Source organism: Apodemus sylvaticus, chromosome 5 (assembly GCF_947179515.1).
Source record: "Apodemus sylvaticus chromosome 5, mApoSyl1.1, whole genome shotgun sequence".
Taxonomy (NCBI): domain Eukaryota; kingdom Metazoa; phylum Chordata; class Mammalia; order Rodentia; family Muridae; genus Apodemus; species Apodemus sylvaticus.
In genome coordinates this window covers 4,822,918-4,835,420 of record NC_067476.1, presented here as the reverse complement: position 1 = coordinate 4,835,420, position 12,503 = coordinate 4,822,918, and the positions used below count along the sequence as shown (strand labels likewise).

At 46.5% G+C, this 12,503-nt stretch overlaps 1 protein-coding gene across 5 annotated transcripts in view; it reads left to right on the top strand.

The window, feature by feature from the left end:
- Window positions 1-12,503, top strand: part of Camsap1 (calmodulin regulated spectrin associated protein 1) — a 59,950-nt gene that overhangs the window by 28,880 nt on the left and 18,567 nt on the right. For 3 of the 5 annotated variants that reach the window (XR_007977786.1, XM_052181861.1, XM_052181860.1), the window contains exons 5-8: window positions 3,126-3,267; window positions 10,094-10,233; window positions 10,319-10,415; window positions 10,749-10,926. Coding sequence is in view for 4 of the 5 variants with exons in the window: in XM_052181861.1 (XP_052037821.1) it covers window positions 3,126-3,267; window positions 10,094-10,233; window positions 10,319-10,415; window positions 10,749-10,926 (557 nt within the window). In the remaining variant the exon portion in view is untranslated. The remainder of the gene's footprint in view (window positions 1-3,125; window positions 3,268-10,093; window positions 10,234-10,318; window positions 10,416-10,748; window positions 10,927-12,503) is intronic. The other 2 variants (XM_052181863.1, XM_052181862.1) reach the window with 1 other exon arrangement.

Sequence of the window (12,503 nt, the reverse complement as noted above, 5' to 3'; positions counted from 1 at the left end):
CAGCTGTGCCCGTGCAGGGTCTTGAGATGGCCTGTGAGGTGCCATGAGGCTGATGGGGAGCTAACCCTCGTGCCTGGAGCCAGTGGAAGTGTGTACCTTGGGATGGGCGCACATGGCTACACTTGTTCCACATTCTGGCTTTGGCCTTGTCCCTGGCCATTTTCTCTTGCCAAGGCCATGTATCACAGTCAGTGGAATGTACCCAGGAGTGCCTGACTGTGGACACAGTTTCGCTGCTGAGAGCAACATGTGTTCTCCCTTTGTAGTTTTCTCTCCACAGCAGTCAGCTCTAGTCAGCCAGGTCAGTAGAGGAGCAGGCTGGAGCTGAGGGCCTTCCTAATCTTTGGATGGGGACAGGCTCACATAGACAAAGGGAGCAGACCTTTAGCTTGGTACCCTGACTTTCTCAAGTTTGGAACTGTTCTTTGTGAACATAGAACTATTGTGAAACATAGAGTTGTAAAGGGGACAGATTACTTCCAGTTAAATTGCCTGGTGTTGTGATTAGCTAAGGTCGTGTTCACTGGAAAGCCTTTGCTACCAGAGGCTGTCTCTACCTGTTCTGTGTGAGCATGTGTGTCACAGCCACACCTGGACCTGCAGTGCTGACATTCCTTTCCACCTTCCTTCCCGCTTCCTGAGCAGTCTCCCTCCAAGTGGTATTGGAAGTTAGTACCCGTAAGTGACCCAGGCTGCCATCCACCATCTGCAAAGCCATCTTGTTGCCATCATGCGCTTCCATTAAAATTGTTCGCACCCAAGATTGGTTTTTCTTTGTTTGTTTTAGTGTCCACCTGGGGGGCTTTTGCAGCTTGTCTAGCATGAGCCACGCTGATGGGTTTTGTTATGTGGCACTTTGGGATGCCCTGTCCATTCCCCTAGGGTCTTAGTGATCTCTAAGTGACCAGTACAGCATAGCTGACAGGACACTGTCTTTTCTAGCAAATGCTAAGAGGACTGGGGGTAACCTAGTGGCTGGAATCATTCCATGGTCTTTTCTTTGTACTGTTACTTTGCCTGAGGGGTGGTGTCTCTCACCACCTTCCCTAGAACCTAGATTCTAGGCTGTCAGATTGGAAAGGCACTCTCCCTTCTCCCGCTGAGGGCACAGGTGGACTGCAGAGAGGGCGGTTGCTGGTGTATTTTGATGTGGTCTCCTTGTTTCTCTTCCTCAGGGCATATGGAGGTCAGCTCAGATTGTGCAGCCTGAGTTAGGTCAGCTCAAATGCAGGGCTTCTGAAATTACGAATGCATTTTCACAAAAGTTTAAAAACCAGGATTTGATTTAGTAATTTCAGCAGTACCTAACTGGTGGCCCAAAATGGAAGTGCAGCAGTTGCTGCCCTTAAAGGAAATGCCTTGTGCCAAGTGGTGCCTTTTTATGTGAACTTTTGGATCTCTTTGCAGATGGTTTTGTGTGTGCCCTTTGATTGCTTGGGTCCTATAGCTTCATTTGGTCCAGATTTTTCTTTGGGTCCCCACCTGGGGCCCATGGCTGTGGACTGCAAAAGGCCCATGTAAGCCTGAGTGTAGTTCTTGCTGAGTGTGTTTGGGAGGAGGAGGAGGAAGGCATGCTTAATGAATGTTTGAGTACTGAATTTGACCAAGGCAAGGACTCACACACTCAGGTGTCCTGTAGAGAGGTTTGGTTTCAGATAAGATTGATTAAAAAAAAAAAGAGAACTATGGTCCAAAACAATCCCCTTAACTTTCCTTTGTTAGAGGAGCTATGGGTGTTCTATAGTGGCGTTCAGGAAATAGACCAACAAGAACGTGTGGTCAAGGTTGACAGGTTATGGCTTTACCTAAGGTGTCACAGCTAGAAGTTTGCAGATGTGGGTGAGCACAGCAGCCACATGAGCCTTCTGGGCCCCTGTAGTTCACTGTCAGCCTAATTTTTACCCATGCCATCCATCTTTACTCAAGAAACCATTTGCTTTACTGCATGCCTGCTCACTCCCTGTCTGCTGTCTGAAAGCCTGGCCTGGAGCATGCTGTGATGCACTGCATGCTGGAACCTGTGGACTTTGCACGTGTGGTACAGTATGAGGGGGTTCCCTACGATAGTTCTTGTTGTGGGCTCTGAGAAACAAGTTAAAATGTGTGTTGGAATATTCAGTCAACACAAAACAAACCTTGTTGCTAAATGTAAAGGAATCAGTTCCAAGTGTTTTTCTAATGAGTATCACTACTGATAATGCTGACTACTTATGAAAGTATTAGCTGAAAGTCTAGATTCCAAGATGACTCTGAGTTGGACTCACCTGCAGAACTCTCAGAAACCAACAGTTCTTAGTTCTAGGCAGGTGATGATTCCCTTGTTTTTTAGTTTCTATTGTGTATGCTCCTTCTGGAGAAAATGTGGGCTGGTGGGTACCCTGCCCTGGGCACTGATTCAGGTGAGAGCAGTACACTGCAGCTCTTGGGGAGTCGTGTCTACACTGAGCAGCCCCCTCTCTGCTAAGCTTTCACTGACCATGGTTGGACTGTAGTGTATAGAATATCGACAGGTAGCTTCCTTGGGTGTGCACATAAGGGAGCCTTGGTCTGGCATTTGCTTGATGATCTTGTGAGTTTAGTCCTGATGTGTCACTTGTAGTTTTTGGTGGCTGGGGTAGTGGTGTGAGAAATTTTGTGTAATTTGGTTTCTGAAATTTCTCAAATCATCAATTAATGCTATTTTGTGCTTTTTAATGATCAATGTTAATGTTGATAATACTTAGAACAGTGCCTGTAGCTTGGGTCTTTCAAGCATCTGAATGCCCACTGTTTAACTTGTTTCTCACTAGTTTGTAATGCATTGGCTTATGATAGTATAGATATGTGTTTTGTCCCCTTCCTATGTGTGCCCACTGCCAGTGCCAGTTTAGAGTTAGACTGGCCCTGGTGGTGTCAGCAGTGGATCTCTGCCATGCAGTGTAGCCGTGGACTCCAGTCCCTGGATCTGACTTGTTTGTTTTGGACACAGGATGTCATCCACATAGTCTGAACTTTTCCATGCACTAATGTTTGGTCTTCATGTGGCTCTAGACTTGATGTGAATCTTGCTCTAGCAGTGTGCCTGTACCATACACAGGCTGAAGCGATCTCACACGCAGAGACCATTTTCCTTTTATCAACTGCAGGTCCGCTATCGGCGAGAGCACCTTTCTGCTAGGCAGTCACCCTACTTCCCGTTGTTGGAGGACTTGATGAGAGACGGCAGTGATGGCGCTGCTCTCTTAGCAGTGGTTCACTATTATTGCCCAGAGCAGATGAAACTGGATGGTGAGTGCAGAACACTTTCCCTGAACAGACCTGAGAGGGAACAGTGTGCATTTAGCATGCAAGAGAAGTAGCATGGAGTTCCTGTGTCAGTTGGGAAATTCCAAGAGACCAAATACTTATTTGTAATCTGTATCTTTCATTATGTGATAAAGAAATTGCCCATTGAGTATTTGGATACTATGTCATTGTGTTTTGTGACTTTACCTTTGTTTGAGTGTGAGTGGGGTTTAAACATCTAGAACCTAAGCCAGAGAGGGTGGCACACACCTATAATCCTGGTATTTGATAGGCTGAATTAGGACAAGCCAAGCCTGGGCTGCAGCTGCCTGAGTGAGACCCCTTGTCAGAAGTCAAAAGCAAAACAATTCTGTAGAACTTTCTGAAGACATGCGAATGAATGCTAGAGTCAGTCTGTGTCCTGCCATGCCTGATGGAGCACTGTTCCGATGCCACGGTACCTCTTTCTAAGTGCTGTGACCTGCATCAGAGAGAAGGAAAGTGGATGGCTATGAAGGGCGTGGCATAGACCTGCCAGGGTATTATGAAGCTCGTGTTGTCAATAGCTCTATTTCCTTTTGTCTGGAGTAGGCAGGTCGAAGGCCAGGGCATGCCCAGTTCCTGTATTGGAATTTTATCTCATTAGCACTGGACAGCTTAGGCTGGGATTAATGCCTATTCTAGGCATGGAAGTGCAGATAATACATTTTCTCTTTTACAGACACAGGTGGCTTGAAAGACAGGGAGACCTCCACTTTCCATGAGGATAAAAACCTACAGGTGGACACATGGCTTCCTCACATTCATCTGACCTTGGTCCTAAGACTAGGACATAGGGTAGAGTATCAGAAAAGCCCTATCTTACACCAGGAGGCTTTCAAGTACCCATGTCTCTGAGGACTAAGAGGAAGTGAGTGGGAGGGAGACCAGCTTCACAAAACAAAACAAAAGACAACTCGGGAAATAATTCAGTGTAGATAATTGCTCAGCCTGCCTGAGTTCTTGGACTCAGGCATCAAAAGAAATGTTATATGTCTGGGGATACAGCTCAGTAATAGAAGGTTTGCCTAGCATACAAGCGGCACTAGGTTTCTGCCCCAGTACTGAAAAGTAAAACTGGTCTAGTGCTAGATGCTCTGGCCCTACAGGAACTCCAGAGCACTGCTTGTGGGAACATCTCCAGAAACCACCATTTCCAAGGAAATATGCCTTCGTGGATCCCTCAGATTTCAGAGCAGGTGAAAGAGAACGCAGAATGCTTAAACTCCTGAAGGACCTAAGGGATGAAATAGAAGCTGTATGGAGGAGAGTAGGTGGGCACATCACCCCAGTGTGGGGCTGTCCCTTCACTGTGGCTCCGCCTGACCTGGAGCCGCACGTGGTGCTGTACCTGCTGCCTCAGCCTCTGCAGGGCTGAGCTCAGAGATGCACTGCCTGCTGTGCTTTGCCAGTCTGCACTCTGCTGCAAGTGCAGGGCACATTCTCAGTTTTCCCTCAGCTCCACATGTGGCCTGCTCGGTTTGCATGTTTGTTTGTTCTTGAGACAGGGTCTCTCTCCATAGCCCTGGCTGTCCTGGAACTCAGGATGTAGACCAGGCTAGTCTCAGACTCAGAGATTCTCCTGCTTCTTCCTCTTGAATCCTGAGATTAAAGGCATATGCCACCATGTCTGGTCTGTAGTCTGCTTTTAAATCTGTCCTTTGAGGATCTTAAGGCAGACGGTGATATTACAAACTTGGCAGGCTGCATAGTATACCAGATATTATAGAACAATGAATAAAAACAAATGGTCAGGGCTGGCAAGATGGGCCGGGGATGAAAGAACTTAGGCCAGACTTGAAGACCTGAGTTCAGTTCTAGAACCTACAGGGAGAAGGACAGTACTGATCCTGCAGTTGTTCCTTGGTCTTCATGTACACAAACATTTGCAAAAAATGATCTTAGTGTTGTGGTACACGCCTTTAGTGTCATCCCCTCCCCCTGCCCCAACACACACATACACACACACACACACACACAGGAGATGGAGATGTTGGGAGGTCAAGGGGGACAACAACAACAACCTTGGTCAAAGCCACAAAAGAAACTACACCAGACCCCAAAGCATGTGTTCCCACCAATTTAGGACATTAAAAATCAATCGCAGAGGCACATCTTCCTACACTCTTCCTAATAAGAGAAGTCAGCTGGTGGGTAAGATCTGTAAGAGTGGGAGCTTTTCATTTGTTTTCACTGATATGTTATAACCATTTACATTATATGCAGAACAAAATCAATGTGGACTAGGCATTGAGCCAGTGAACAATGGCCAGAACTGTGTAGGACACAGCCTGGATCATGCTGTACGGGAGGTGAATGCCTTACATACGTGTGTTGGAAAGCAGGGAGCTTGGGAATTAATTAGATTTAGTGCAGTGTCTTAAAAAAAGGACACAATCCCAGAGAAAAGTAAAGGGAAGAAAATGAAGTTTTGTGACTGTAGAGCAAGTGACTGAATTGTAAGTTCCAGTCTCTAACAAGCTGGCTAGCCACAACTTAAAATAGAGGCAAAACAGTTCACCAGCTAGAATTCTGGAGCTGCCACCGGAAGAGAGAAGGGTTTTGGCCACCAATCATGCTTAGGTGTGTCTTTGTAAGTCAGTCTCAAGAACCGTGAGAGCCTGGATTATCCTTTGCTTCCAGTGACATTCTCCATGTCCAAAGATATGAATGCACTTGGGACTGTGCCTGTGCGTCATGGCCTCCGACTCCAGCAGGGCAGGTAGGAGTGAGGTAACCAGAATCAAGGCTTTCCTGTGAGCTTCTTCATCCTGCACTAGTAAGCCTCAGCTCTTTGCCGGGTTCCATAAGATTGATACGTTCCACATGCAGAGGAGGGACAGGGTATCTCTATAGAAACTGGTCTTAAGGACAAGAGCCACAGTGGCTGAGGTTTGGCATCAGCCTTGGTCACCTGCAGAAAAGCCCACTTAATGCCTCCCTCTAACAGTGAAGGGGTACCCAGATCTCCCTGACATTTGAAGAAATCTCCTAGCCATAACAAATACTCAGGCCATAGACATAGTTCAGAATACACAGCAGCAAGAGGCTGGGGACCTAGTGGCCAAGAACGGTGACTAGAAAGAGGCGTCTAAAAACCTGTCTTATGGTATGTCCATGCTAGGTTCCACAGAGCTCTGAGGAAGTGGGCATTTTGTTATCTGAAGTGTAAGAGTTAGATGGCTGAGTAGAAAAAAAAGAATCTTCCCAAAAATAGAACAAAAAGAGCAAAGGCATGGAAGCATAGGAAAATGAGAAAAATGAAATCAATATAGGAGGAACGAAGAGAGAAAAAAGAGAGGATTTACCCAAGAAAAGTGTAGATGCCCCTTGGGTGAGCATAGCCAAATCTCAGCAACGCACTGGATGTGTCCAGTTGAAGGACTGTGGTGTACACTGAGAAGACTCCAAATAAGTTAGTGGGAAGGCAAAGCAGGCTGCACAGTAGAGGACTGCAGGACAACAGCCACCCCCAGCCATGTCCTAGAGCACACTGCTTTCCATCAGCCTTGCCTCTCTACCCCAGCTTGCTGGAGAGAGGCTACAATAGAACATTCATTATCTTTGGAGTTTAAAAGACATTGTACAATGTTGAAATAAAAAGTAAATTTAGTAGTAAGGTAATGAAACATTTAAAGTTATTAGAAGAGATACTATGTAAAATTAAAAGCTGTTCTTTTGATGAGTTCATAAAACAGATACATTTTTGGACGATTAGTCAATAATAGAGCAAAATAGAGAATGCAGAAAATAGGCAAGGTGTGGTGGTGGCACATGCCTTTGATCCCAGCACTCAGGAGGGAGAAGCAGTCAGACCTCTGTGAGTTCCAGGCCAGGCTGGACTACAAAGCAAGTCCAGGACAACCAGGGCTCCATCAACAGAGAAACCCTGTCTTGGGGGGAAAAAGCAGAAAACAAAATGGTATAAATTGAGGTCTAGTAGACAGCAAATAAAAAGAAGGAAAGTATTTTGTGTTGTTTATGTTCACGTGTTACGTGACACAGATAGTTCTGTGCTGGAGAGAAAGGAGTGAGGGAGCTGGAGACCCTCAAGCACAAGGCGGCGACTCCGGCGTCAGGAAGCACTTCCTCATGGGCTGACCTCCTGTGGGAACTTTGTGCTGGGCCATTTTACCACACTTTCAAGGAGGAGAAACCCTGATGGTTCTAGCGTAGTACATGAGTCTCATGTGAACTACAGCTGGGGAGAGCCAGGTAATCTAGTCAGCAAAATGGGATGTGGAAAAAAAATGTGAATAGATAAAAAGTTAAAAACTGCAAGAAAAAAAGTCCGAAACACTTCTCTAGTTCTTGGAAGAAGCTTCACAGTCTTAGATGTGGGGAGTCAGTATCACTAAAATAATAATTTCTTGACCATTCTGTAAATATACTGCCAGCCTACTAAATACTTCTGATTTTACCAAGATTGATAAGGCAACATAAGGGCAAAATTGTAACATTTTACCTTGGCATAAATTTAATATGTAACAGAGAACTAAAGAATTTGTTTTTTTAAGTCCTGCTTCCAGGGCAATCCTTTCTCACTTTTGTCTCTGGACTGCTGTATGCAGGGCTCAGGGGAGGTGCAGGGGTATCTTTTCATCCCATACTCGTGTTTGTAGTTGTCAGGCCTTGCAGTCTCCCCAAAGCCATAGTGTCCACCCAGCCTTTGTCATTCTTTGATTTTAGGCTATGGAATTGGTCTGTTGTCCTTGGTTGGTGGTTGGTTGGTTTGGTGTTTCTTTATGATTTGTCTGCCTAAGGCTGTGCTGTATCCCGGTATGCTCCCCATTGTGCTCTCGGTCAAGGTGGTGTGCGCTGGCCTCTTAAGACCACTTGAGAGAGGTGATTTATACTTAGTGACGAGCTGATTCCTGGGAGAGCTTTGGACTCTGGATCTTCAGTTGTCATCTGCTTCCTCATCTGATTTTCAGCACTGAGTGTCCTGCCTCATTCCTGTTTGTTGTTTCCTAGCTGGCATTGTGCAGGGGTAGCATTGTCCTCTTCCTGCAAGCATATTTGTTGATTGACAGCTTGAACTCACATTACAATCTTATCACCTGGTAGCCTGTGTCTGATTCCGTTTCTCTCAGCTGACTTGCACCTGGTGCTTAGTTTTCACAGAGTTTAGCTGCATTCATTCATTCATTCATTCATTCATTCATTTATTTATTTATTTAGTAAGAATAGAACATGGGGCCCTTATTTCACGAGTGTTACATTTTGTTTAACTTTACACTGGTTGGCACTGTGGCATTGGCCCAGGGCAGTCATTTGGAGTAGGGGTATACAAATCACGGAAAAAGACATTCAGTCAGAGAGCTGTGTGTTGAGGGGCCACATACCCCAGAGGGCAGGGAAGGACTGGGCAGTCAGGAGTGGTGGCAAGCTGTGTTCCACAGTCAGATGACCGCTGCCTCCCTCAATGTGGACACACCCTGCTCGTGGAGGAGTGACCTGGACTGGAAATAGCATTTGAGATCTTTGAAAAGAGATCCCCCCCACCCCCCTATTTTGGTACTTGAACATGCTTGACAGATTCTCCTCTGCCTCCCTCCTGTTTTCTTTTTTCTTTTCCTTTTCTTTTTTGTTTCTTAAGATGAGGATTCTCTGTGTAACAAGCTCTAGCTGTTCTGGAACTCACTCTGGAGACCAAAATGGCCTCAAACTCAAAGATCTTCCAGCCTCTGTCTCCTGAGTCCTGGGATTTACTGTGTACACCACCCTCCTGGCTCGTCTTTTTAAAGGTGGAACATTCAGAGGCAAAGCCTTGGTGCCTCTGTCTTAGGATCATACACCTGCTGTTTACTGGATCCTGCTAAGGAGCACCTGGACAGACACTGGAGGTCCCCTCTCAGGGTCCTTGTTTACTGCCTGCAGCGCATTTCCCAGTGGAGGATCTGCCCTCCTGAGTTTTCTTACCTGAGAGGTTGGGAACATCCTCACCTCTTCTTAGAGGAAGCTGGTACTTGGCGTAGTTTCTTGATTTGGAGGATTAGAGACCTTGCTTGACAATTGTAATTTTGTGCATATCCCAGCCCCTGTCATTTGCAAATATGAAATTAACTTTAGGCAGAGGTCTCTACTTGCGGAAGAAAATGCAAACATTAACTTACATTTATTTTAACATTATTGTGTGTGTGTGTATGTGGATGTTGGCACAAACGTGGGTGTGAAGGGACATCTTTTTGGAAATGGTTTTCTACTTTTTTTTTTTTTTTTTGAGACTATCGTAGAACTTGCTTAGTAGACTAGGCTGTCCTGGAACTCTTCAGAGATGTGCTGCCTTCCCCCTTGGGATTAAAGGTGTGCACCGCCATCTCCTGGCTGTTTTTCTCACCCTTGGGTGAGCCCTGGGGATTGAACTTAGGCTGTTGGGCTTGCAAGAGCCTTTATCCGTTGAGCCGTCTTGTGGACCCAGAACACAGATATTTCTAAAAGGTGATTGATTTCAAGGTTCATTTGCTCCTCTTTGCCTGCTCTCGTGCCTTGCACATATTAGGCAAGCGCTCTGCTACTAAACTCTGGTTACAGCCCTGCTCTTCAAGTTAGGATTCCAGCCTTGACCTCTCATATGATCTGTGTTGTAAATGCAGAGTCTGGAGACTTTCCATATTTTCTTTCCCCTTTCAGTGTCACCTATGAAACTTACTGTCCTTTAAAATCTCCTAACCTTGCTTCCTTTATCACCAGCCCTTCCACGTAGAGTTTCAGTTCAGAATTGTGGATGTGCACATCCTTGAGAGCACAGTATGCGTTCCATAACAGTCTGCCTGTCTGTATCTACTAGATATTTGCCTGAAGGAGGTGCCTTCAATGGCTGATAGCCTGTATAACATCCGGCTTCTGAGGGAGTTTTCCAATGAGCACCTGAACAAGTGTTTCTACCTCACCCTGGAGGATATGCTGTATGCTCCCCTCGTGCTGAAGGTAAACCGCCATCAGACATGCCCTTTAAGCCAACTGCCTTTGCGCAGGTCCTTACTGTGCCTGGGTGTTGTGTGTTTTGTTTTAGCCAAACGTTATGGTTTTTATCGCCGAGCTGTTCTGGTGGTTTGAGAACGTCAAACCAGATTTTGTCCAGCCCCGAGATGTTCACGAGCTGAAGGACGGTGAGTACTGACTGGCCTTAGCCGTTTGCTTAAGAGCTCAGAGGGGTGAGGCAGCCCGTCTGCCTGTGAAGACCAGGGTGGTCTGTGTGTCAGTGCTTGGGCAGACCTGTAGTCCAGGCTTGCCTTTTCTGTTTGTTTTCTAGTCTATGTTATTTTTAAGTTTCATATTTGTAAGTCAGCCTAGAGCCTCATCTTTTAAACCAATTTTGAGAAGTTTGGTTTCAAGTAAAAATTGAATTGTTTTCATGGTTCTAAAAGCTATAAGTTCTCTGTTTCTTGCTGACATTATAACAGTAAATAATAGGCATTTATATAAACTTGCTCTTTGTGTAGCTAAAGCAGTGCTACAGCAGAAGAGCAGCCGCCCTCCCGTCCCCATCTCCAATGCCACCAAACGCAGCTTCCTGGGCAGCCCCGCTGCTGCAAGCCCCGCCGACCTGCCACCGCCCACCCAGCCTCTTGCAGAAGGCGGTCATCGGTACCACCTCCACTCGGAAGAACCAGAGTGTCTGTAAGTCTGTCAGTCACTCCGCTTTCATGGTCAGTTTACCATCCTCTTCCTTTTATATGATAGCCTGAGAAATGGGAACTCTCTCTTAGGTAAGTAATGCAGAGAGTACCCCAGTAGCTCCCGCCGCTTGCTCTCTGTCCTCCCGCCTGTTCCTGGAGTACTCAGACTTCAGAGGCCAGGAGTCTGTAAGCCTTGTTGCAATCAAAAAGTTGCAATCTTAAATAAGAGTATTTATGTAAGTCAAGTAATTAATACAGTTTAAACACATCACATTGTATAACAGAAAAGAGACTTCTCTGTTGTCTCTTCCGCAGGGAATTACAGTTCACAGATGATCTAATCTGTGAGAGGATGATCTAATCTGTGTGCGTATTCCTCATCTAATCCACAGATGAGGAATCTGAAGGAACAGTCAGAATTGGCTGTGAAATGTAGTCTGATACTTTAGGAACGAAGGCTGCTCACCTGTGAGCAGTGCTGCCTCGTCGGCTTCAGTGAGCAGTGGGTGATGACACAGGCATGGAGCTGCTGGAGAGTGGGTTTTTGAGAACTGATTTTTATCATTGTCAGATGGCTGAATCTGGTTGATTGGCTACAACCATGTCAGGGCTGAGGGTGAGATGAAAGCTCTCCTGGGAGGGAGTGTGAGCCTTCTGTGTGGGAGGAGACCCGTGTGTTCCACCTGAGAGAATATTTTAAAACGGAAACGTAGTTTTAGAATGTGGAGAGTGAGTTGAGATTTAAGGTTAAAATGATACTCAGAAGTGATTTTTGAATAACAGATGCAGCTTAATGGCTAGACACATGTTGGAAAGGACCTCAGCTTTCTCAGGTTGACACTAAAGGTGCTAGAGGGCGGGGCCAGGAGCAGAGTGTTCAGGGGCCCGGAAAGCAAGTCAGGTAGCACTGGGGGTGTTTAAGGGCTGAGATCCACTGACGGGATCCAATCCTAGGAGCAGAATGGAAAGCTGTGTGTGGCTCAGAGCCATGGGTACGGATAGCTGAGGAGTGACAGTACCACAAGGGCCGAGCTGTACAGCCAGCCACATGTGCCAGGTGTGCCGGGTGTGGGCACACCTGGGCATTCTTGCTGGCAGGCCTGACATCCAGTCCTTGGGCTGGGTCTCTATGGTCAGATCCAGTAGATGCGGGGTGTGTGTGTGTGTGTGTGTGTATGTGATGCGCACATGCGGCCTTTCCCCGTCCCCCTCTCCTTCCCTCTCTAACTAATAGAGCTTGGTTGAAGCAGCATTGGCATCACATGTGCACTGACTGGCTCAGTGACTTTTTCTCCCCAACCGTGACTGTGAAGATTTTCTCATTCATCAAACTCTTCCCCTGAATAGCTTGGCACTGTTGCACATTCAGACTCCGTTGTGTCTGAGTTGTACGGTCCTTGGTGCTGTGGGTAGCTGTAGGTTATAGACTTTCTCTCTGGCTGCCTTCTGCTAGGCTTCTCTGGAGTCCTTTCCAGCACCCTCCCCTCCCTGTTCAGCCCCCCTTTGTCTCCCTCTCTTTCTAGTGTCTCCTCATGGTTGAAGAACCACCCCCCAATACCCCCACCCCACGCAGTCTTT